At 44.1% G+C, this 27682-nt stretch overlaps 1 protein-coding gene across 1 annotated transcript; it reads right to left on the minus strand.

Annotated features, from left to right (window-relative positions):
* Positions 1-18308: 18308 nt before the first annotated feature.
* On the minus strand, positions 18309-19664 carry LOC121568439 (E3 ubiquitin-protein ligase RNF26-like). Its single transcript, XM_041878979.2, has one exon. The coding sequence runs from the start codon at positions 19662-19664 to the stop codon at positions 18309-18311; it is 1356 nt and encodes a 451-aa protein (XP_041734913.2).
* Between the last annotated feature and the right edge of the window lie 8018 nt (positions 19665-27682).

Raw genomic sequence — 27682 nt, forward strand, 5'->3', positions numbered from 1 at the left:
TCTATACCGGTGTCTTGGAGGGCTTGGGTGGAATTCACACAACACTCAACACTACTTGCACCATCACAATGCTTAGCCAAAGCTCTTAATGCTATCATTCCGCATGAAAGTTCCTCATACGGCAAGGCTACAGGAATAATGGTATATGGTTTTGTGGATGCATGAGGAACGTCAGCACAAACAAAACATGACACATTCCTATGAACACTATTGTCAACCATAAACTTGGTGAATTGATACCAGCTGTTTTCAGTCAGGCTACTTCTCCCAGTGTACCCTGCTGCCCCATTACTGTTATGCCAGGGGCTGGATCGTCTACTTCATCTTGCGGAGTGGTTATTGTTTGCTGGACTCCCGTCCTGAGCCTGCCATTGGCTCGAGCTGGAGCGGCTGTTATTTAAGTCCCGCCGTGGGACTATACTGGTGTTTCTTTCAACTGGACTGGTTTCATTCGCTGCTCTGTGTTGTTCTGCTCCTTCCAGGACACATACAACAGCTGCAACAAGGAGACTGGCTATGAAGGCAGCGAACATAATACGTAGGGTCCGGTCCTGGTTACCCCATGGCCACTGAGGCTGCCTTCAGCGGGACATCAGCAGGTACATCTTCGTCTGGATTGTGGGGCACCTTCCTGCAGTGGCTGGCGTGAACCCACATAGACCTCTCTGCAACCTTCACCGCTGTCTGGGTCGTCAGAAGCACCTGGAATAGACCGGTCCAACGCTGCTGGTATCAAGTCTTTCTGCGGAGGTCCTTGATGAGCACCCAGTCAACTGGTTGTAGCTTGTGGAGCTGTCCTCCCTTTGGTTCAGGCAAAGTCGCTTTTACCCTGGGAAAGACAGACTTCAGAACATTGTTAAGTGCAGCGCAATAGCTCACCATTTGGTCCTCGCAACCCATCAATGTCAACCTATTTTTTGGAAAAAGAATGTAAAGCATTCTCATGGGTCTACCCGTGAGTATCTCATGAGGTGCTAAACCAGTGGTACGATGGTCTTGGCCATGTGCCAACTTAGCCACATAGGGAAAGTAAGATCTGGGGAGAACAGGAAGAATGTTTGGCCCTAGCCAGAAGTTTCTCTGTGTGTCAAAGGAAAACTTCATTTTTTTACTGTGTCACTTCTCCAGGCCCTGCTCCAGACTGCAGGTCAGAAACATCCTGTACAGAGAACATATTTGCAGCAGAAACCATCTGAAGAATGGGGGAGACAGTTGGCGTTGCAGCTGCTTTTGCAGCCATATCAGTGTAAATTGTAACAGTTTTCTCCTTAGCCAAAATACATGCTCACTTCAGGTTAACATGAGACATTATCAACAACACATTCTGACAATGCAGGAGCCATGCTGGAGTGAGATGGGCGGTCCGTGCCTGTGAGATAAGAGCATGAACAGCGTGAGGAACTTGAACAGTTAAAGGGCACATTGCCACAATGTGATGAGGATTCTTCAGTAAACTATAAGATAAACAAGTTAATCACAACATGACGAACACAGAGCCAGGGTTAAACATGGGTACATCTCTGTTGCTAGGCAAGAACTTAATTGGTTCCTCTCACTGGGTTTGTGTGTGTGTGTGAAATGGGGATCTGACCTCGGGTCGAATTCCTTGCTCTTACAGTGGGGGAAAAAAGTATTTGATCCCCTGCTGAGTTTGTACGTTTGCCCACTGACAAAGACATGATCAGTCTATACTTTTAATGGTAGGTTTATTTGAACAGTGACAATCAGAATAACAACAACAAAATCCAGAAAAACGCATGTCAAAAACGTTATAAATTGATTAGCATTTTAATGAGGGAAATAAGTATTTGACCCCTCTGCAAAACATGACTTAGTACTTGGTGGCAAAACCCTTGTTTTGCAATCAAAGAGGTCAGACGTTTCTTGTAGTTAGCCACCAGGTTTGCACACATCTCAGGAGGGATTTTGTCCCACTCCTCTTTGCAGATCTTCTCCAAGTCATTAAGGTTTCGAGGCTGACGTTTGGCAACTCGAACCTTCAGCTCCCTCCACAGATTTTCTATGGGATTAAGGTCTGGAGACTGGCTAGGCCACTCCAGGACCTTAATGTGCTTCTTCTTGAGCCACTCCTTTGTTGCCTTGGCCGTTTGTTTTGGGTCATTGTCATGCTGGAATATCCATCCACGACCCATTTTCAATGCCCTGGCTGAGGGAAGGAGGTTCTCACGCAAGATTTGACGGTACATGGCCCCGTCCATCGTCCCTTTGATGCGGTGAAGTTGTCCTGTCCCCTTTGCAGAAAAACACCCCCAAAGCATAATGTTTCCACCTCCATGTTTGACGGTGGGGATGGTGTTCTTGGGGTCATAGGCAGCATTCCTCCTCCTCCAAACACGGCAAGTTGAGTTGATGCCAAAGAGCTCGATTTTGGTCTCATCTGACCACAACACTTTCACCCAGTTCTCCTCTGAATCATTCAGATGTTCATTGGCAAACTTCAGACGGACCTGTATATGTGCTTTCTTGAGCAGGGGGACCTTGCGGGCGCTGCAGGATTTCAGTCCTTCACGGCGTAGTGTGTTACCAATTGTTTTCTTGGTGACTATGGTCCCAGCTGCCTTGAGATCATTGACAAGATCCTCCCGTGTAGTTCTGGGCTGATTCCTCACCGTTCCCATGATCATTGCAACTCCACGAGGTGAGATCTTGCATGGAGCCCCAGGACGAGGGAGATTGACAGTTCTTTTGTGTTTCTTCCATTTGCGAATAAATCGCACCAACTGTCGTCACCTTCTCACCAAGCTGCTTGGCGATGGTCTAGTAGCCCATTCCAGCCTTGTATAGGTCTACAATCTTGTCCCTGACATCCTCGGAGAGCTCTTTGGTCTTGGCCATGGGGGAGAGTTTGGAATCTGATTGATTGATTGCTTCTATGGACAGGTGTCTTTTAGACAGGTAACAAACTGAGATTAGGAGCACTCCCTTTAAGAGTGTGCTCCTAATCTCAGCTCGTTACCTGTATAAAAGACACCTGGGAGCCAGAAATCTTTCTGATTGAGAGGGGGTCAAATACTTATTTCCCTCATTAAAATGCAAATCAATTTATAACATTTTTGACATGCGTTTTTCTGGATGTTGTTGTTTTTCTGTCTCTCACTGTTCAAATAAACCTACCATTAAACTTATAGACTGATCATTTCTTTGTCAGTTGTCAAACTTACAAAATCAGCAGGGGATCAAATACTTTTTTCCCCACACTGTACCTAATCCAAGGCTGTCCTGATTTATCAGTGACTGAAACCAGAGTGTTATCCTTTGCCTCTACCCTAAGGCATATTATGGGAATGGAGTCAGGGTTGAACAGAGTTCAGGCTAAACCCTTTGTCTCTCCTTGGGTGTCTTCTTGATTAATTACAGCATGACGGGAGGGGAGAGAGGGGTTGGGCTTGGGTATGTTTGAGAGATTGATTGTGGACCTGCCATGTCCAACAGTCAATCTCCAGGTCAAGCCAGGGTGAGCCGGGGTTGAACAGAGTTCAAACTGAACATGATTATTTGTGCATGACAGGGCTTGATTGATTGCACTACCACTGTTTCCAAACTGAATACATAGGAGGATAAGTCAGATTTCGCCAATATCATAAACTAAGGAAGTGGGTGGAGCGGTCGAGAGGTGGAAACTGGAGACAGTGGTGGGGGAACCCAAGAGGGAGGGGTTAAGCTAAAATGTATGTGAAATGACCATATAAAAACAGAGCTGGGAGGTGGAAGGGAGATGCTTTGCAAACCACCTCGGCTTTGTCTATTGTAATAATGTCTATCTTAATTCTACAAAAACTCTGGAAATACTACAGCACAGGCTAACACTGCCTCTGTAGCAGCTGCTACAGCTCTTAGACAACATACCAAGCAATGGTGGCATAGCAATGGTAAGACATGTATGTTGGAAACATTGCCCTATCATTCCAGAATTTGACTCAAAACATTACCAATGTCTGGTGCATGTAATGCGAAACACTTATTTGGGGATTCATTGGTCAAGAGGACCGGAATCAATTATATATTCAACATTGGTTTATCAACAAGGAAATAATAGCCTTGATTATCTCAAAGATGCTGATGCATCTAGTGTTGATATGGTCTAGTATGGTGAGCAAAGCATCCTGTGAAACAGAACTGGCTGTGGTGCTGTTCTCTTTCTGGTGGATTGTATCAGGGCCTAGGTTTATTCACACAAGCTGGTAAACCCAATCTGTAACAAAAAAAACAGTATATTGACTGCTCTGAACAGGGATGCGAAGTAAATAGTGAAAATACATCAAATAAACGTTTTTCACAACAGAAAAAGACAGAAAAAAAGTACCAAAAGATTGTTCGTTTATTGTCTCACAGACATTTGTCATTCTCATTAGTGAGTATGGCCACATCCATTACCTTTATACAACCAAATAAATGTGTACATTTAAGTCATTTAGCAGATGCTCTTATCCAGAGAGACTTACAGGTGCAATTAGGGTTAAGTGCCTTGCTCAAGGGCACAGACAGATGTTTCACCTAGTCGGCTCGGGGATTCGAACCAGCGACCTTTCAGTTACTGGCCCAACAGTCTTAACTGCTAGGCTACATGCTACCCCATTCATGGCTTATTGCAATGTCCATCACTTTGTGCCATGTCCCCCGGATACACAGGTCAGTCTCCCTAGACAAAATAAGCTGTGTGAATGGCAACACGTGTGGTCTGTGATAAGAGTCCACTGTATCTGTAGACAGGAATGTCACGGAATGAATAAAGGGCTTTGGGGAACCTGACAGGAAAAGAGGTAAACTCAGAATATAACCTAGGATTTACTCTAAAATATAATATGCCCAATCTTTTTCATACATTTGTATATCATAGACAATTTATGGGCCCAACCAATTCATGGGCCCAACCTTTTCCCTCCCAGATTTTTATCAATATGTCACATCATAGACAACTGTTGGTTTCATTACTTTTTTTTTTTACATGGGTGTTAAGAAAATGATAGGCCTTTTGAAAATGGTTGGTTTGGCACTAGATAAAAGCAATGAAGGGCAAATTATTGAATGAGTGATTCCAGCATCTCTTGAAATAACAGACAAATGTTAAGACTTCTGATTGGAACAAAGACAGTGGGAAATTATTATTGGCTACAAAATGTCAATGAGACTTAGACAATTATAGAAGGACATCAGTGACACTGTGGTTCACGTTCTAGCTCCTCTGTCACAATATTGAAGTCACTCCATCGTGTCTGACCCAAAAATATATTACGGGCAGAGCCTATTCAACATGTATTTATGAAACCTTGGCCCAAAAAAAGGCATATCAAATATGACTCACCAGCCTTTTGCTTTTATTGTCACTTAACCTTTCTCCAACACTTGCAATCTAATTCAATAACCATTGCAGTTTGTGCTGTAAACATTCAACATGGCGTTTCACAGAGCTTTGATCAATACTTATTTTGAGCAAAGAGACAAAATAGAAACAAATAATTATTTAGCCATTACTGACTAATGGTGGTCATTTTGAACAACAAGTCAATGTTTGATAACAAGATAAAAGGAGAATAAACCTTGTGTGGTGCATAAATTAGGTAGTGTTCATATGTCAGCATAGTGGAAAGAACTGGCTACAGTGATCCAAGTGATGGAATACTCATTAGAACAAAACAAACGTTTCTAACATGACAAGACAGATAGATAGATATGGTAAATAATTTCTCTGACACTGGTAGTTTTAGACAACCATAGCTTATGAAATTAACCTCCTTTCCCACAATACACAACAAATTCACACTTTTTATGAGTCTCTGGATGTGAACTGCTTGGAACAATATTGGCAATTGACAAATTGCATTTGAGAGGTTGTCACCATTTAAACCTATGCATAGGCTACGAAATGTGTTTTTACGACAACATTTGGTACGGTTTTCACTCCTGTGTTTTAAACTTCCATTGGGAATGCTTTCAAACGGAACCTAAGCTGAATAAAGGAAATTAACTGCTACACAGCAAACATTCCTTATTAGGTTCACACACCACATACAGTTTGGAACAACATGAAGTGTTCAGTAATATGAACAAACAAGTATAAAAAAAAAAGTAGGCAAGTACTGTCATGGTTGTCTGAACAAAACACAGGCATAATTTAAGACATCAGCCATGAGCGGCAAGCAATTTAAGCACAGTGCGCTGGACTTGGATAGCCGTGTGTCTGAGCTGCAATGTACTGCAGGTGTAGACATAGCCTATAGTCTCTGCACATCCTAAACCTGAGATTCAACATGTTAATAATGCAGCGCTGTGGGCAACACGCCCCTCCCTCGTTAGGTCCCCTCAGAGATACACATCCATGGTATTAAGGATCATATGGCGGCAGAGCGGACAGTTCTGCTGGTAGATGGGCTGGCGCAGCAGTATGTCGGTACAGTCCCGACACAGACACAGGTGGCGGCAAGGCAGCAGCACCACTGTCTTGGTGCTGTCCTGGCAGATGATGCACTTCTTCCTCTCCTCCTGCTCCTGGAGCAGAGTCAGTAAGCTGTCGGTCGGGGCACCCTTGGAGCTGGAGCCCCCCTCCACTGAGGAGAGTTTCTGTTTCTGTAAAGGCCTGTATGTGCTGCTGGAGCTGGGGAACGCTAGGTCCCACAGGTCGTCCATTAGCTGGCGAGGCCGAGCAGCGCGTTCAGCGTGTGGTGCTGCGTCTCCTGCCCTACCGTCCGGAAGAGCCCTCTGCTCTCTGTCACTGGGTTCAGGTTGCCTGGCGTGGCCGTCACCCCTCACTCTGATGTTCCTGTAGACTGGTGTTATCATTTGGTGTAGGCGGCTGACCTGCCGCTGAAGCCTCTGCCACACGCCCCTCCCCAGCATGTATAGGCGATGGAGCGCCCTCTGTAGGACCTGCAGGGTGGGGACAGAGTTGAAGTAACCGACGGTGCGGCGGGCTCCAAGACGGGTCAGCTCAGGGTTCATGTAGATTGTGGCTGTGACAACAATGGCAGCTGTGAGAATGAGGCCATAGATGTTCAGGAGGAAGACGCTGACGAAAATGTGTCCGAGCAAACCTAGGAACCTAGGAAATTCTTCCATTGTGCAAACCCACAGTTTCATCAGCTGTCCAGATGGCTGGTCTCAGACGATCCCTCAGGGGAAGAAGCCGGATGTGGAGGTCGTGGGCTGATGTGGTTACACGTGGTCTGCGGTTGTGAGGCCGGTTGGAAGTCCTGCCAAATTCTCTAAACTAATGTTGGAGGCGGCTTATGGTAGAGAAATTAACATTAACTTCTCTGGCAACAGCTCTGGTGGACATTCCTGCAGTCAGCATGCCAATTGCACACTCCCTCAAAACTTGAGACATCTGTGGCATTGTGTTGTGTGACAAAACTGCTCATTTCACATTGTCCACATACTTTTGTATATATAGTGTATTTAGAAGGGACTTATAAACCACAAAACTCTAGTGAATAACTAGTCTCTGGAGGAAGTGGTCCCCGATGCCCAGTAGAGCCCCCTTTCCTCACCCCATCACCCCCAGCTGCTGCTCTTCACTGGTTCCCTCTCCTCACAGATGGGGAAGTCTAGTGAAGGGGAAGGTTACTTTCTCACATTCAGAGATACTATCACCAGGGCTAGCATAATGGCTACATTTACAATGCATTCGGAAAGTATTCAGACCCCTTCACTTTTTCCACTTTGTTACGTTACAGCCTTATTCTAAAATTGATTAGTTTTTTTTCTTCTCATAAATTTACACACAATACCCCATAATAACAAAGCAAAAACAGGTTTTTAGAAATGTTTGTACATTTATAAAAAAATACGGAAATATCACATTTACATAAGTATTCAGACCCTTTACTCTGTACTTTGTTCAAGGACCTTTGGCAGCAATTACAGCCTTGAGTCTTCTTGGGTATGATGCTACAAGCTTGGCACACCTGTTTTGGGGGAGTTTCTCCTATTCTTCTCTGCAGATATGCCTTTTACTGAGGAGTGGCTTCCGTCTGGCCACTCTACCATAAAGGCCTGATAGATGGAGTGCTGCAGAGATGGTTGGGTTTCTGGAAGGTTCTCCCATCTCCACAGAGGAACCCTGGAGCTCTGTCAGAGTGACCATCGGGTTCTTGGTCACCTCCCTGACCAAAGCCCTTCTCCCCGATTGCTTAGTTTGGCCGGGCGGCCAGCTCTAGGAAGAGTCTTGGTGGTTCCAAACTTCTTCCATTTAAGAATGATGGAGGTCACTGTGTTCTTCGGGACCAAAAATGCTGCCTCAACACAATCCTGTCTCGGAGCTCTACGGACAATTCCTTCGACCTCATGGCTTGGTTTTTGCTCTGACATGCACTGTCAACTGTGGGACCTTATATAGACAGGTATGTGCCTTTCCAAATCATGTCCAATCAATTGAATTTACCACAGGTGGACTCCAATGAAATTGTAGAAACATCTCAAGGATGATCAATAGAAACAGGATGCACCTGTCAAAAGGTGCAGAGTTAAGAGCCCAACGAAATATAGTTGAGTCTCAGCTTTTATAGAAAGTACAATCCCCCTTTGGGTAGTGTGACAACCAGACAGAACAATAGCCATGAGGAAGCACTGGTTGGTGACCCAAATGCAGGGACGGCCTGTTCAATAGGGCGATATGGGCGACGCACTGCCAAACGGGAAAAGGAAGGGATTTTTTTTCTAATCAATTATATCACGGCAACAGTAGTTATCAGTGTTCACGTCTGATCTGCCAGCCACTAAATGTCAAATCAGGCTAAAGTCGTGCTTCAAATGGCCCCGCCCGTTTTTGGGGCGATTTCAGTCAGGTTGAAAATCGCCCAGAAGTCTTTCATAGCCTGTCATGTAAAATCTATTTTTTTCAAATTTCAAAGCTTTCAATACATTCTCTATGGGTGTCTGTGTGCTTGCACTTACGCGCTTTCGTCATACGTGACGTAACCATGAACGTAACTAAGACAATAGCGGCTAGCAGCGTCTCTGTTGTGACCTGCAGTGTGGCGTTATTTTATGTTTTTAATTTGTAGACTTAGTTTACAAACATTCTGCCAACCATGGATTTCCAGTGGTTGGTTTTGGACTGATCTTGTTGATCGTGTACATACCCGCTACGAACGGACTAAATAATGAAAACGCTGCTGGCAGCGGAATCCAATACAGCTGGGAGACAGGCTTCACCCTGGTCAGAGCGGACCGCGATCCTGGTAAGAGAGCGACTCTGTACCCCGACATTGAACTGCTTTCTGTGTCATTGCGACCTTACTATCTGCCCCGTGAGTTCCCCCAATTGTTTGTTACCGTTGTGTACTGTTGATAATCACAAGTTTACTGGAGAACTGAGACCAAGTAGAGACTTTGGACAGGGTGGATATGGTATAATAAAGGCAGTTTATTCAGAGGTAAAGATATCTGGAATCGCGTGCACGGACTCGTTCGTCAAACTCTTAGGGAGAAGAGAGCCCCGAAAACATTGTGTGCAGACATTTTATACAATAAATGATGTAGGTTGAATTGAATCTAGTAGTTCTGATCTTCTGATTGGTCCTGATGAGTTGGGCGAGGTCCCCTCCACTGTTGCATTGGCTCTGAGTCGGGTTCTCTGTCTTCAAATGTTCAGCCTAAAGAGAGGGGATTTTTGTGTGTGTGTGTGTGTGTGTTTAACAGTGATGATGTGTGTGTGTGTGTGTGTTTCTATGATTTTTTTGTCCTCAGAGCAAGAACTCGTGAGTTGGAAGAACTGAGAGACCTATGGCGTGGGTGTTGTCCTTGGCCACCTGCTGACAAGGCTGACAAGATAGGACTCTTTTGTCCATTGTTATAGGATAGGAACAGCATTGATTGAAAACAAACGCCCAACACAAAATGGGTCATGCACAAGATTTTAGTCAGACCAAGCTATAACATTATATATTTACTACGACAGTACATTCAACCAAAAGCTAATATAACAAAGGCATCAGAGATTATTTATAATCTGTCACAGAAACTGGAATCCATCTCCCCAGATCAGTCAATAAATGCTTCTGGTATTGACTTATATGCTGCCCCTGTCTTCATGTTGTTGCTGGACATATCTTTTTTAAAATGTGTGTAGGTCACCTAAATCATCAGAAAAATTGCCCCTCCTGAGAATTTTTTCAGGAGCCGCCACTGCCCAAATGTACAGCCAAAGGACTATGGAACTGAGAGGCTGCGGTTGGCCTGTGGTGAGGTCTTGTTGAGAAATGTCATGCCATTTCTCAATGCTCATTGTCGTGACTCTGTTTCTAAAAGGAACCGAAACCATTTGTCTTACGCGTCTCTCACAGCTTAGTTCAGTCTACTGCTAAATAACAGGATATGGAATAACAGCATTTGGCTGTAAGTTCAGAACCATGAGTCAATCACGTAGACAAAGTGGAAGTGTTCTAGCAGAGGGAGCAAGTCTCAGTAGTACATTATGTGCCTTTAGTTAAATGCATAGATACACTGGATAAACATTATACCAGCAATATTGCCACTATACTCCTCCCTTTCGAGACTAATCTCAACTTAACATTTCTGTCTAAAATAAGCACGATTCCGTCATTCAGCCTTGAAAATATAAGTATAAACATCTGGGGAAGGGATCTTTCGAACAGTATGACCTTATCCACATTGAACTTAAAACCTTCACATAATGTATACAATTCAAAGGGTATTACACCCTTGTGCACTCTTCGTCTGTACAAAGAGGACCGGCATGGTGGTAAAGACCCTCATGAAGCTCATTGAAACACCACTTATAGAATCCTTTCTGTGGTCATGGCCTACAGACCAGGTGTGCCATCAGCTCAACATTGTCATTCCGATGCTCTTGATTAGCATCGTCTTCATCAGACTTGTAATCAGGCATGGGAAACAAGTCTGGGGGGTAAGGCTCTGATGCCTCATCTTCAGTAGCAAGTAATGACATTGTGAGGACAGTGTCAACCACTTTGCACCATAGTTTCTTAACACAAGCAATGATAAGTGGTCCTCTGTAGCTCAGCTGGTAGAGCACGGCGCTTGTAACGCCAAGGTAGTGGGTTCGATCCCCGGGACCACCCATACACTAAAAAATAATAATGTATGCACGCATGACTGTAAGTCGCTTTGGATAAGTAGTACAGCAAAAATGATTACTAGGCCATAGATGAGCCAATGGAAACATTTTGCTCCCCAAGCCCCAAACAGGGAAGTCAGCCATGCAAAAGGCCAACTACCTTCACCAGCCTCTCCTTCCATGAACGTGCCCCTTAGATTGTCTAATTGTTCTATGGCAGTGGAGATATTTCCAGTAGTCTGGAATGAAAGTACAACATGAAGTTCCCACTAGGCAGCTCTAAACTCAAGCATGGTTGCAGTAAGATATCATTCATGAACATAACCCAGCCTATCTATTACATGAGCATTCTCAGTGGCCCCATACCAGGGCACAAGTCCTCTCCAGAATTTGTCCCAAGGGGTTGACCGCCTATGGCCTAGGGGAACTGAGTTGGGTTCACTCAAACTTCTTCTTCTCCTTTGAGACCGGTTTGGTCGCTGCGTTGGAATTATCATAAGGGAGGTGTTTAGTCTCACTAGGGTGCAGCATCCTGACCAACCAGGAGGAAGACTAGGCCACACATTTGTTCCGCAGAGCCAATATGTGTTCATTAAGGCCATTGAACCTAATGGACCTTGCACTAACGAGGAAGAGCTCGACTTAACCTGCCCATTTCTCACGGTGATATTATAGGCAATAACATCCGCGGGGTTAGACCAATGCGAATAATTTTGACAGCGAGACTGACCTAACCATCAAAGGTATGGTGTATCAGTAACATTACGACACACACGCTGTGCACAAGGCGAGAATGGTTCTTCAACGGTTAGCAGAGCTTCTCGAGATGTTAGGCGAGAGCCCTTTCGGGTGGTTACACCTGAAAACAGATTGTAACACATTGTTGTACAGTTTAAACTTTCTCCCTCACTGCTTGTATCATTAGCTTCTATACCGGTGTCTTGGAGGGCTTGGGTGTAATTCACACAACACTCAACACTACTTGCACCATCACAATGCTTAGCCAAAGCTCTTAATGCTATCATTCCGCATGAAAGTTCCTCATACGGCAAGGCTACAGGAATAATGGTATATGGTTTTGTGGATGCATGAGGAACGTCAGCACAAACAAAACATGACACATTCCTATGAACACTATTGTCAACCATAAACTTGGTGAATTGATACCAGCTGTTTTCAGTCAGGCTACTTCTCCCAGTGTACCCTGCTGCCCCATTACTGTTATGCCAGGGGCTGGATCGTCTACTTCATCTTGCGGAGTGGTTATTGTTTGCTGGACTCCCGTCCTGAGCCTGCCATTGGCTCGAGCTGGAGCGGCTGTTATTTAAGTCCCGCCGTGGGACTATACTGGTGTTTCTTTCAACTGGACTGGTTTCATTCGCTGCTCTGTGTTGTTCTGCTCCTTCCAGGACACATACAACAGCTGCAACAAGGAGACTGGCTATGAAGGCAGCGAACATAATACGTAGGGTCCGGTCCTGGTTACCCCATGGCCACTGAGGCTGCCTTCAGCGGGACATCAGCAGGTACATCTTCGTCTGGATTGTGGGGCACCTTCCTGCATTGGCTGGCGTGAACCCACATAGACCTCTCTGCAACCTTCACCGCTGTCTGGGTCGTCAGAAGCACCTGGAATAGACCGGTCCAACGCTGCTGGTATCAAGTCTTTCTGCGGAGGTCCTTGATGAGCACCCAGTCAACTGGTTGTAGCTTGTGGAGCTGTCCTCCCTTTGGTTCAGGCAAAGTCGCTTTTACCCTGGGAAAGACAGACTTCAGAACATTGTTAAGTGCAGCGCAATAGCTCACCATTTGGTCCTCGCAACCCATCAATGTCAACCTATTTTTTGGAAAAAGAATGTAAAGCATTCTCATGGGTCTACCCGTGAGTATCTCATGAGGTGCTAAACCAGTGGTACGATGGTCTTGGCCATGTGCCAACTTAGCCACATAGGGAAAGTAAGATCTGGGGAGAACAGGAAGAATGTTTGGCCCTAGCCAGAAGTTTATCTGTGTGTCAAAGGAAAACTTCATTTTTTTACTGTGTCACTTCTCCAGGCCCTGCTCCAGACTGCAGGTCAGAAACATCCTGCACAGAGAACATATTTGCAGCAGAAACCATCTGAAGAATGGGGGAGACAGTTGGCGTTGCAGCTGCTTTTGCAGCCATATCAGTGTAAATTGTAACAGTTTTCTCCTTAGCCAAAATACATGCTCACTTCAGGTTAACATGAGACATTATCAACAACACATTCTGACAATGCAGGAGCCATGCTGGAGTGACATGGGCGGTCCGTGCCTGTGAGATAAGAGCATGAACAGCGTGAGGAACTTGAACAGTTAAAGGGCACATTGCCACAATGTGATGAGGATTCTTCAGTAAACTATAAGATAAACAAGTTAATCACAACATGACGAACACAGAGCCAGGGTTAAACATGGGTACATCTCTGTTGCTAGGCAAGAACTTAATTGGTTCCTCTCACTGGGTTTGTGTGTGTGTGTGAAATGGGGATCTGACCTCGGGTCGAATTCCTTGCTCTTACAGTGGGGGAAAAAAGTATTTGATCCCCTGCTGAGTTTGTACGTTTGCCCACTGACAAAGACATGATCAGTCTATACTTTTAATGGTAGGTTTATTTGAACAGTGACAATCAGAATAACAACAACAAAATCCAGAAAAACGCATGTCAAAAACGTTATAAATTGATTAGCATTTTAATGAGGGAAATAAGTATTTGACCCCTCTGCAAAACATGACTTAGTACTTGGTGGCAAAACCCTTGTTTTGCAATCAAAGAGGTCAGACGTTTCTTGTAGTTAGCCACCAGGTTTGCACACATCTCAGGAGGGATTTTGTCCCACTCCTCTTTGCAGATCTTCTCCAAGTCATTAAGGTTTCGAGGCTGACGTTTGGCAACTCGAACCTTCAGCTCCCCTCCACAGATTTTCTATGGGATTAAGGTCTGGAGACTGGCTAGGCCACTCCAGGACCTTAATGTGCTTCTTCTTGAGCCACTCCTTTGTTGCCTTGGCCGTTTGTTTTGGGTCATTGTCATGCTGGAATATCCATCCACGACCCATTTTCAATGCCCTGGCTGAGGGAAGGAGGTTCTCACGCAAGATTTGACGGTACATGGCCCCGTCCATCGTCCCTTTGATGCGGTGAAGTTGTCCTGTCCCCTTTGCAGAAAAACACCCCCAAAGCATAATGTTTCCACCTCCATGTTTGACGGTGGGGATGGTGTTCTTGGGGTCATAGGCAGCATTCCTCCTCCTCCAAACACGGCAAGTTGAGTTGATGCCAAAGAGCTCGATTTTGGTCTCATCTGACCACAACACTTTCACCCAGTTCTCCTCTGAATCATTCAGATGTTCATTGGCAAACTTCAGACGGACCTGTATATGTGCTTTCTTGAGCAGGGGGACCTTGCGGGCGCTGCAGGATTTCAGTCCTTCACGGCGTAGTGTGTTACCAATTGTTTTCTTGGTGACTATGGTCCCAGCTGCCTTGAGATCATTGACAAGATCCTCCCGTGTAGTTCTGGGCTGATTCCTCACCGTTCCCATGATCATTGCAACTCCACGAGGTGAGATCTTGCATGGAGCCCCAGGACGAGGGAGATTGACAGTTCTTTTGTGTTTCTTCCATTTGCGAATAAATCGCACCAACTGTCGTCACCTTCTCACCAAGCTGCTTGGCGATGGTCTAGTAGCCCATTCCAGCCTTGTATAGGTCTACAATCTTGTCCCTGACATCCTCGGAGAGCTCTTTGGTCTTGGCCATGGGGGAGAGTTTGGAATCTGATTGATTGATTGCTTCTATGGACAGGTGTCTTTTAGACAGGTAACAAACTGAGATTAGGAGCACTCCCTTTAAGAGTGTGCTCCTAATCTCAGCTCGTTACCTGTATAAAAGACACCTGGGAGCCAGAAATCTTTCTGATTGAGAGGGGGTCAAATACTTATTTCCCTCATTAAAATGCAAATCAATTTATAACATTTTTGACATGCGTTTTTCTGGATGTTGTTGTTTTTCTGTCTCTCACTGTTCAAATAAACCTACCATTAAACTTATAGACTGATCATTTCTTTGTCAGTTGTCAAACTTACAAAATCAGCAGGGGATCAAATACTTTTTCCCCACACTGTACCTAATCCAAGGCTGTCCTGATTTATCAGTGACTGAAACCAGAGTGTTATCCTTTGCCTCTACCCTAAGGCATATTATGGGAATGGAGTCAGGGTTGAACAGAGTTCAGGCTAAACCCTTTGTCTCTCCTTGGGTGTCTTCTTGATTAATTACAGCATGACGGGAGGGGAGAGAGGGGTTGGGCTTGGGTATGTTTGAGAGATTGATTGTGGACCTGCCATGTCCAACAGTCAATCTCCAGGTCAAGCCAGGGTGAGCCGGGGTTGAACAGAGTTCAAACTGAACATGATTATTTGTGCATGACAGGGCTTGATTGATTGCACTACCACTGTTTCCAAACTGAATACATAGGAGGATAAGTCAGATTTCGCCAATATCATAAACTAAGGAAGTGGGTGGAGCGGTCGAGAGGTGGAAACTGGAGACAGTGGTGGGGGAACCCAAGAGGGAGGGGTTAAGCTAAAATGTATGTGAAATGACTATATAAAAACAGAGCTGGGAGGTGGAAGGGAGATGCTTTGCAAACCACCTCGGCTTTGTCTATTGTAATAATGTCTATCTTAATTCTACAAAAACTCTGGAAATACTACAGCACAGGCTAACACTGCCTCTGTAGCAGCTGCTACAGCTCTTAGACAACATACCAAGCAATGGTGGCATAGCAATGGTAAGACATGTATGTTGGAAACATTGCCCTATCATTCCAGAATTTGACTCAAAACATTACCAATGTCTGGTGCATGTAATGCGAAACACTTATTTGGGGATTCATTGGTCAAGAGGACCGGAATCAATTATATATTCAACATTGGTTTATCAACAAGGAAATAATAGCCTTGATTATCTCAAAGATGCTGATGCATCTAGTGTTGATATGGTCTAGTATGGTGAGCAAAGCATCCTGTGAAACAGAACTGGCTGTGGTGCTGTTCTCTTTCTGGTGGATTGTATCAGGGCCTAGGTTTATTCACACAAGCTGGTAAACCCAATCTGTAACAAAAAAAACAGTATATTGACTGCTCTGAACAGGGATGCGAAGTAAATAGTGAAAATACATCAAATAAACGTTTTTCACAACAGAAAAAGACAGAAAAAAAGTACCAAAAGATTGTTCGTTTATTGTCTCACAGACATTTGTCATTCTCATTAGTGAGTATGGCCACATCCATTACCTTTATACAACCAAATAAATGTGTACATTTAAGTCATTTAGCAGATGCTCTTATCCAGAGAGACTTACAGGTGCAATTAGGGTTAAGTGCCTTGCTCAAGGGCACAGACAGATGTTTCACCTAGTCGGCTCGGGGATTCGAACCAGCGACCTTTCAGTTACTGGCCCAACAGTCTTAACTGCTAGGCTACATGCTACCCCATTCATGGCTTATTGCAATGTCCATCACTTTGTGCCATGTCCCCCGGATACACAGGTCAGTCTCCCTAGACAAAATAAGCTGTGTGAATGGCAACACGTGTGGTCTGTGATAAGAGTCCACTGTATCTGTAGACAGGAATGTCACGGAATGAATAAAGGGCTTTGGGGAACCTGACAGGAAAAGAGGTAAACTCAGAATATAACCTAGGATTTACTCTAAAATATAATATGCCCAATCTTTTTTCATACATTTGTATATCATAGACAATTTATGGGCCCAACCAATTCATGGGCCCAACCTTTTCCCTCCCAGATTTTTATCAATATGTCACATCATAGACAACTGTTGGTTTCATTACTTTTTTTTTTTTACATGGGTGTTAAGAAAATGATAGGCCTTTTGAAAATGGTTGGTTTGGCACTAGATAAAAGCAATGAAGGGCAAATTATTGAATGAGTGATTCCAGCATCTCTTGAAATAACAGACAAATGTTAAGACTTCTGATTGGAACAAAGACAGTGGGAAATTATTATTGGCTACAAAATGTCAATGAGACTTAGACAATTATAGAAGGACATCAGTGACACTGTGGTTCACGTTCTAGCTCCTCTGTCACAATATTGAAGTCACTCCATCGTGTCTGACCCAAAAATATATTACGGGCAGAGCCTATTCAACATGTATTTATGAAACCTTGGCCCAAAAAAAGGCATATCAAATATGACTCACCAGCCTTTTGCTTTTATTGTCACTTAACCTTTCTCCAACACTTGCAATCTAATTCAATAACCATTGCAGTTTGTGCTGTAAACATTCAACATGGCGTTTCACAGAGCTTTGATCAATACTTATTTTGAGCAAAGAGACAAAATAGAAACAAATAATTATTTAGCCATTACTGACTAATGGTGGTCATTTTGAACAACAAGTCAATGTTTGATAACAAGATAAAAGGAGAATAAACCTTGTGTGGTGCATAAATTAGGTAGTGTTCATATGTCAGCATAGTGGAAAGAACTGGCTACAGTGATCCAAGTGATGGAATACTCATTAGAACAAAACAAACGTTTCTAACATGACAAGACAGATAGATAGATATGGTAAATAATTTCTCTGACACTGGTAGTTTTAGACAACCATAGCTTATGAAATTAACCTCCTTTCCCACAATACACAACAAATTCACACTTTTTATGAGTCTCTGGATGTGAACTGCTTGGAACAATATTGGCAATTGACAAATTGCATTTGAGAGGTTGTCACCATTTAAACCTATGCATAGGCTACGAAATGTGTTTTTACGACAACATTTGGTACGGTTTTCACTCCTGTGTTTTAAACTTCCATTGGGAATGCTTTCAAACGGAACCTAAGCTGAATAAAGGAAATTAACTGCTACACAGCAAACATTCCTTATTAGGTTCACACACCACATACAGTTTGGAACAACATGAAGTGTTCAGTAATATGAACAAACAAGTATAAAAAAAAAAAAGTAGGCAAGTACTGTCATGGTTGTCTGAACAAAACACAGGCATAATTTAAGACATCAGCCATGAGCGGCAAGCAATTTAAGCACAGTGCGCTGGACTTGGATAGCCGTGTGTCTGAGCTGCAATGTACTGCAGGTGTAGACATAGCCTATAGTCTCTGCACATCCTAAACCTGAGATTCAACATGTTAATAATGCAGCGCTGTGGGCAACACGCCCCTCCCTCGTTAGGTCCCCTCAGAGATACACATCCATGGTATTAAGGATCATATGGCGGCAGAGCGGACAGTTCTGCTGGTAGATGGGCTGGCGCAGCAGTATGTCGGTACAGTCCCGACACAGACACAGGTGGCGGCAAGGCAGCAGCACCACTGTCTTGGTGCTGTCCTGGCAGATGATGCACTTCTTCCTCTCCTCCTGCTCCTGGAGCAGAGTCAGTAAGCTGTCGGTCGGGGCACCCTTGGAGCTGGAGCCCCCCTCCACTGAGGAGAGTTTCTGTTTCTGTAAAGGCCTGTATGTGCTGCTGGAGCTGGGGAACGCTAGGTCCCACAGGTCGTCCATTAGCTGGCGAGGCCGAGCAGCGCGTTCAGCGTGTGGTGCTGCGTCTCCTGCCCTACCGTCCGGAAGAGCCCTCTGCTCTCTGTCACTGGGTTCAGGTTGCCTGGCGTGGCCGTCACCCCTCACTCTGATGTTCCTGTAGACTGGTGTTATCATTTGGTGTAGGCGGCTGACCTGCCGCTGAAGCCTCTGCCACACGCCCCTCCCCAGCATGTATAGGCGATGGAGCGCCCTCTGTAGGACCTGCAGGGTGGGGACAGAGTTGAAGTAACCGACGGCGCGGCGGGCTCCAAGACGGGTCAGCTCAGGGTTCATGTAGATTGTGGCTGTGACAACAATGGCAGCTGTGAGAATGAGGCCATAGATGTTCAGGAGGAAGACGCTGACGAAAATGTGTCCGAGCAAACCTAGGAACTCCAGGGCCAGCCTGACAGGAGTCCAGAGAACGACTGAGGTGCCGACCAGGCTGCTGTACAAGAAGGTGAAGAGTGTGAGGGTGAGCTCCACAGCCTTCTGCAGGGGGCAGGAGACCGCCTCCCACATGCTGACTACAACAGAGTAGACGCTCTGTGTCCCGATGAGCAGCAGGTTGACCACCGTGTTGACCAGGTAGAGCACCAGGCTGACCGCAATGCCACAGCCCTCCCACACCTGCTGCAGCAAGTAGTGGCCACACAGCAACCCACGGTGGAACAGATCCCTGACACGCAGGAGAACATGCGAGGACAAGTAGCCCACCATTTTGAAACTCTCCAGAACACCTCCCAAGAGGTGCAGCCAGCGCCCTAACATGTTGACTGTGCCCTGGGCCAGAAGTGATACGCTGTCCATCATGGCAACCATGCAGAACACAGTGAAGTTCCAGCACTTCACCATTGAGTTGGTCAGTAGCATGGGTAGGTTACTCACAAAGGTGATACATGCTGCCAGGAGCCGTATCACTGAATGGACTATTAAGAAATTTAGGTCCAGCAGGAAGGATATGAAATCGAAACATTTCCCAATGGTGCAAAAGACAAGGTTCACCAGACCCATGATAACGTTCTTACTCGAGTTGGTTCACTGTCTTGATCAATTCACTTGAATTGTCAGTTTTTTTGTCTGGCCAGCAAAGGTTACATAGCTAACTAGATAACGTCAGCTACCTCGGATGCGTTCACTTCTCGTTCCGTTCAATTAGCCAGCTAGCTAAACTAGTTAGCAAGCTAGCATAACAAAGCCAGCTCTACTAGCTAGCATAACTACCTGCCAAACACGTTGGTCGGGCACATTCCACTTGCAATTTGAAATAAACAGCGGTGCAACCGCGTTTGTATCGGCTAAAGGGCGAACATACACGCACTGTAATCAGCGGATGTTTACTTTCAAACTTGGGTTGGCTATAGTAACTAGTTAGCTCTTCGGTTAGCCGACTAGCTAACAAACTTTTCTTCCTAAATAAATTCCCGTCTTGCGCTCACAAAATGTTCCATCTCCTCATGCCCCGTCTTCAATAACGTATCTCCTTGTGCAAAATCCACCATAATCCAATGCAAGATAAAGGAAATTGACGAAAGAAAAGTAACAAAACAGACACGGGCTGTTACTTACATGGTGGCCGCCATGTAATAGTTTCGGTTTGGTCACATGATCTTCTCCTCCAATTAATCACGCCCGCGAGGGTACGTATGTTACTCTGAATCAAAATTCGTTCTTCTTCTTCAATGAGGTTTAACGGCGGTTGGCATCCAATTTGTTGCATTACCGCCACCTATTAGACTGGAGTACAACTCCCTTTTATTTTCCTTGAAAAATAAAACAAAGCAAAAAAATACCCTACCATCTAACACTACATTCACAAATTCAAAACAATTACTAATAATTAACCCCACCCTTCTCCACTATTTAAATAGATTCACTCCTACCTCATGCCCTCAACCTGAAATTATGGGACATCACCACTTAACACTCCCTGTAACTCTTCTGCTGTCAAGTCTCGCACACCCAAATATCTCTCTGCAGCTGCCACCACAACCTCAATTTTCTTCGACTTACGTTCCATCCCTGCAGTACAATTAATAACCATTGCTATAAATGCTAAAAATCCAATCTTACTGAAACATATATCACTTGCTTGCCTATCCCACTGTACTGGTACATATCTCCTACTATTTTCCCACAAACTTCACTCCTACAGTCACAGACTCATCTTTATCCTCACCCTCTGCGCAAGCCTCTGGCTCCGAGCACTTCACCACACCTACCACCTCAGATACTTCACCCTCATTCACTTCCATTTCTCCTCCTGTCTTCAACGCACTTTGCTTACATTTCCTACCACTCTTCTTTAACAAACCTTCTCCCTTTTTCCCGCCATTTTGACCAGAATTGAAGTCAATTTATATGGAAAAACTCTTTGATGAAACTACATTCAATAAATTTAATTTAATTTACTGTGACATCAAATTATCTTGCACCAGAACTTTATATTTCATGTATTAAATTAAAGTACATTTAGAGGGCTATGTCTTTGACTAGGCAACATATCTTTAGCTTAGTTTTTTTCATTTTTACTGGGATTTAATCATACACTACAACCATCCGTGTGTCATGCATGCTATAAGGGTGACTCAAATTCCCTTCCCACTCTGTGTGTTGAGCTTCCCATTACCTCACCTCATATAGGACGACAATAAAAGCTCTGTGTTTCAGAACAATAACTTCAACCAAGTTTCCTTCCTTGCCTGTTGATCATCCTCTCAAGCTGAGGGTATGGGAAGTGTGGAAGGAGAGCAGATGCCAAAAAGGAACAGCGATATGATCATAGGAAACAGATTCAATTGTTGGAACCAACAAAGACACCATTTGTTCAAGCATTTAATGGCACAGTATGGAGGAAGAGCAGTTGCAGGAGTTCACTTACTTATTTAGCCTATTAAGAGTCAGGTGTGTTTCTTTGTAGTCTATGCCTTTTATGGTAACAGTTTGTCTGGAGACAGGACTCAGCTTCCCCTGTTTGTTTTACTGCTGGACTAAATGCGTCCTTTGCAGTACCATCCGTAACATTAAATTGTTATGTCTGTCGAGAGGCTGTGGGATGTGAGGCTTATGATGAACAACTCTACCGGTGCGCGCTGGTTTTTGCCTCCGATTTTTTGGGACAAATCATAATGTCACTGGCGTGCACGTGCACCTATAGGCAGGGGCGCAACTTTGGTTTTAGAAGTGGGGGGGAATTATTATAATTTTTTTAAATTCTCCAGTCTGATAAACACTCCAAACAGCCTACCCGACCGCTCAAAGACGTCCGCATGGTCCTAAAGCACACTGTTGCCTAGTTTGGTCCTAAAGCAACCACCAAACTATCTCAGATGAGAATTAGGCCTACATGTCATGCAATTTTCCATGCCTTTGATCCACAAATAACTAAGCAATAAACTTCCCATCATTGAAGTGAACAAAAAAATCTCAATTGGGCCTTTGGAGTCCGAAGTTTTACGATGGCCTCAGTATACTTACAAATTAATCTCTTAAATTATTGCTTCAACTTTACACATTAGGTACACCCCTCCAGCAAGCTCACATCTGGAGATTTATTCCATTATGGAAAAATGTGACACTCAATCACAACCCCAAGACACAGGGCTACTTACTTCAGCTCCAAATGGGCATTCGCTCTAAGGAGGTTATAGATTTTCATCTTAACCAAGACAAATATGTTTTATTTTCCATACATTTTCCAACCCAGTCAGAGGGTTAACAGTAGTATGGAGCTGTGTGTCCCTATATTTACCATATAGTCAACAAAGACAAACAGCCGATGACCGACAGGAGCATTTTTTCCTCACATCAAACATTTCCCACAATCTACAACCTCATGCTCTAGGGCCAAACTGGAAACGGTATCGTCAGAGGCCCTCGGTAAAATAAACAAACAATATTGAAATGCATCCCAGATTGGAGAACAACAGAAGCCACCAGGATGGGTCCCAGGGTAAAGTAAGAAAACCCCTTAATGCACTTCCTACAAGGCGATGGGACCCGCCAAGGACTCATTTTCTACAATTGATTTTCCCGCCTGCCAGGTCATTTCTATGCTATAGAGAATGTGACCGGCTGACCCGCCCTTACATCCTTCTACATGATCGGCAGACCTGATTGCAGTGTGGGCTGAAAAAAAGAGGGTCACCCTTTTAACACAGGAAGTGATCTGGTCATGGGTGGCATCACCTGGTCTGTGTTAAATGGCTGTTTAACAACTAGGTGTTGTGATGAGCTTGTGAACTCTTTATTTCTCCATGCAGTGAAAAGATAATGGAATTAATGGTAATTTATTCATATTTTACTGTCTACTGTCTGCAATCAAATAAAATTGAACTATTTTCTACAACTCACTAATAAGAATTTAACATTGTCAACATAATGTGAAAGGAAATCAGTGAAACCCCAAATACTTTATTTGACTTTCCTCTTTCGACCTTTAAGTGTCTGTCTCTATCTCTGAGATGTGTGACTGGATTTTTTGTAATCTGTCCAGTAATTCGTTCATTTAGGACTTTGTGGTTAGTTTTCGGGTAGCTTTGTATTGCGACCATCTGATCCTCTGTTGACTTTAGCAGCCTGCCAGTGTAACTGGAGGAGAGTACTGTTATATTCACAGACTGGGAGAGAGTGTGACAGCGAGCAGGGGGTAATCAGCGGACCAGAAGCTTCTATGGGAAAACACAAACTCCAAACAGAAGAAATCACGGGCGAGCAGACTGGTCATAACCCAGGCTAAGACCCTGCATACCACAGCAGCCCACAGGGGTCAGAAAGAGCCATAAATATGCAGAGGGAGAGAGAGAGAGAGAGAGAGAGAGAGAGAGAGAGAGAGAGAGAGAGAGAGAGAGAGAGAGAGAGAGAGAGAGAGAGAGAGAGAGAAAGAGAGACACACAGAAACAGAGTGAGGGGGGAGGGGGGGCACTGAGGCACTGACTCACAGATAAAAATTAAGATCAGAAGAAGTAAGACTACTGTTGAATGGGGAAGTCCCCCGGTAGTACATTCTTGGTCTGTGAAAGTTTCCCTTCCCAGGACCATGGGAATGGCTTTACTTGGTCGACACGGTCATCACTTGTTAGCTCAATTTCATTTCTAATGTTAGAAAGCCATGCTCAATGTTATGCTTTTTAGGAATGAGTTCAGAGATTTGAACATATTCTTGTAAATACCCCTTTGACATTCCAAAAATAGACATCACAGATGTGATAAACTAGTTAGAACTGGATGGACTTTGGATAAAGAACAACCTAAAGTTTCATTTAAGGACCAAAAGATTGACAGCCGTCCCATATAGATTGCAAAATAGTTGGGAAGAGATTTTTGACGTACCGATTCCATGGCATAGTGTTTATGAACTGATACGCAAAATGACGACGTATTCAAAACTTATAAATTTTCAATTTAAATTATTATATACAATTCTTGCTACCAATAGAATGTTATTTGTATGGGGGATACAATCTTCCTAGCTCAGCAGATTTGGCTGTGAAGAGACAGAATCATTAGATCATTTGTTTTGGTACTGTCCATTTGTAGCTTGTTTCTGGACACAGGTCCAGGAATGGCTGAAGGATTGTAATACAGTGAGGGAAAAAGGTATTTGATCCCCTGCTGATTTTGTACGTTTGCCCACTGACAAAGAAATGATCAGTCTATAATTTTAATGGTAGGTTTATTTGAACAGTGAGAGACAGAATAACAACAAAAAAATCCAGAAAAACGCATGTTAAAATTGTTTTCAATTGATTTGCATTTTAATGAGGGAAATAAGTATTTGACCCCTCTGCAAAACATGACTTAGTACTTGGTGGCAAAACCCTTGTTGGCAATCACAGAGGTCAGACATTTCTTGTAGTTGACCACCAGGTTTGCACACATCTCAGGAGGGATTTTGTCCCACTCCTCTTTGCAGATCTTCTCCAAGTCATTAAGGTTTCGAGGCTGACGTTTGGCAACTCGAACCTTTAGCTCCCTCCACAGATTTTCTATGGGATTAAGGTCTGGAGACTGGCTAGGCCACTCCAGGACCTTAATGTGCTTCTTCTTGAGCCACTCCTTTGTTGCCTTGGCCGTGTGTTTTGGGTCATTGTCATGCTGGAATACCCATCCACAACGCATTTTCAATGCCCTGGCTGAGGGAAGGAGGTTCTCACCCAAGATTTGACGGTACATGGCCCCTTCCATCGTCCATTTGATGCGGTGAAGTTGTCCTGTCCCCTTAGCAGAAAAACACCCCCAAAGCATAATGTTTCCACCTCCATGTTTGACGGTGGGGGTGGTGTTCTTGGGGTCATAGGCAGCATTCCTCCTCCTCCAAACACGGCGAGTTGAGTTGATGCCAAAGAGCTCGATTTTGGTCTCATCTGACCACAACACTTTCACCCAGTTCTCCTCTGAATCATTCAGATGTTCACTGGCAAACTTCAGACGGCCCTGTATATGTGCTTTCTTGAGCAGGGGGACCTTGTGGGCGCTGCAGGATTTCAGTCCTTCACGGCGTAGTGTGTTACCAATTGTTTTCTTGTTGACTATGGTCCCAGCTGCCTTGAGATCATTGACAAGATCCTCCAGTGTATTTCTGGGCTGATTCCTCACCGTTCTCATGATCATTGCAACTCCACGAGGTGAGATCTTGCATGGAGCCCCAGGCCGAGGGAGATTGACAGTTCTTTTGTGTTTCTTCCATTTGCGATAATTGCATCAACTGTTGTCACCTTCTCACCAAGCTGCTTGGCGATGGTCTTGTAGCCCATTCCAGCCTTGTGTAGGTCTACAATCTTGTCCCTGACATCCCTGACATCCATTTGATCTTGGCCATGGTGGAGAGTTTGGAATCTGATTGCTTCTGTGAACAGGTGTCTTTTATACAGGTAACAAACTGAGATTAGGAGCACTCCCTTTAAGAGTGTGCTCCTAATCTCAGCTCGTTACCTGTATAAAAGACACCTGGGAGCCAGAAATCTTTCTGATTGAGAGGGGGTCAAATACTTATTTCCCTGTGAGAAAAAAAAGAAAAAAACATATGGGGGATTGGAAGTGATGCAGACAATTACATTGATGGAAGTTCCAATCTATCTGCAATATTAAAGCTGATCTACCCCCTACAAAAAAACTAAAAAACTAAAAAGAACAACCTAAGTCATGCTCTCACTCTTCATGGCGTTGGGTAGGACTGGACATGCCCTGAAACACTGTCTGTGGGATGTATAATGATTCATAGCCTCTAATTACAAGTAGTCACCATGGAGACAGGGATTTGCAAAAGCTTGTGTCTCTTATCAAAGTGTCCCTTTGTCACAATCCATGTTATTGTGACGGAGTTTAGCAGAAACAGGACTCCAAATATCTCTCCCACTCTTCCCCCAAGCCCCCTTGCCCCCTGCGCACACTCCGTGCTCCCACCCTTGTACGCATTGGACAATGGCCCTCTCTCATTCGAGAAGACAACCCCAAAACAACTTGCTCTTGGGTCTGGCCTGGAAAGAATGACTTATTTTCCTCTTTCCTTCCTCTAGGCTCTCCTTAGAACATGAGCTATAGAGTCTATTTCCACCACAGAGAGCGAGCGCCATCACAAACAGGAGTAGTGTCCAATGATCAATCACACTTGTGCAGGGACCAGGGTGCACTGGGGGTATGTGCTAAGTGTACTAGGCAAGAGAATGCGTCAAAGGGGAAATGCCAGGGCAACCGGATTCAAGGACAAAATGTAAGTGTGTTTATTCCCAACAGACGTAGATTAAGATTCTCATGGGTTTAAAGTTTAATGTAAAGGGACACAAAGACAACCATCAAGAAAACACTTCCAAAACATCACCTTAAAATTCTCAAATAAATAAGATATGCAGATCTGAAGTTGTGAAGATTCTGATTTCACAAGCAGAGATGTCAGTTTTGCCTAAATAAAAGCAGGACGTTTCTTTGGAACACCCTATGCAGGTTTATCTGTGTCCCCTCACAAAATTCCAGAATGTCTTGACTTTCTGTCCCTTTCTGTCAGCCAAGTTAAAAGCTTACTCTCTTGGGTCTTCTAGGGTCTTTGCAGTCCCTGGGAACTGCACGGGGGAGAGGCATCCAGGCACTTTGTTTGTGTTGTCTTTTCCTTACTCAGTCCCAGTCTATTTTATTTCCCAAACTAAATGCTCCCAATCTTCCCAAACCCTCTGCCTAAGATGTATCTTATTACAGGTAAAGAGCACACATTCTTTAGATGAATCCTGATATGACTGTGTAAAAAAAAGGTTACATCGGCAGCTTCTCTGTTTATAATGTACATCACAAATATACAGCAAATCAACTAAATATTTTACTTATGACAGCTATAATGTAAGCATAAACCCACTTACTATCAATAACCTCTGAAGAATAGGGCTGACACAACCTATCATAACAAGGTGGCAGTAAGACTTCTATTGTTCCAAAACCCACAACATGGAAGTCATGATGAATCCTGTTAAGACCAACGTTGCTGCGATATAGTAAATGACTGCCATTTAATAAATGACTATGCCATGACATATTGTTTCAAAATAAGCTTATTGTCTTTCCGGTATTTCAGGAATAGTCTAATATACAGTAAACATATGTCGCATTACCTAGTAGTAAAACAATGAGTGATTGGCAGAAACGGCTGGATTGTCTTTCAATTTCCTCTCCTCTACATGTCAACTATAAAACTACATCCTTCCTCATGTGACACAATGATATGAAGAGAATTGTCCATCCACCCGCTGATTGGGAAACCTAACCTACTATAGCCTACATACCACTGCTAGAGTAATCTGTGCTGGGCTAAAATAAATGTAGGAAAGAATTCCTAAGCTAATCACATTACTGACAGCTGTGTCTTATGTTGGTCTCTCACCTCACTACTATCAGACTGTCCAATGACCATTCGGCTCTACAGTATTTAGATCAATACCTTTGTCTCACAAGAATACTGCATGTTGTATTCTATCATGTGAAAGCCAACGAGGCATGGTCCACTGCTGCTTCACTCTGTAGTAGCAGAATAAGTGCCCCTATTCAGG

Source organism: Coregonus clupeaformis, chromosome 6 (assembly GCF_020615455.1).
Source record: "Coregonus clupeaformis isolate EN_2021a chromosome 6, ASM2061545v1, whole genome shotgun sequence".
Classification (NCBI taxonomy): Eukaryota; Metazoa; Chordata; class Actinopteri; order Salmoniformes; family Salmonidae; genus Coregonus; species Coregonus clupeaformis.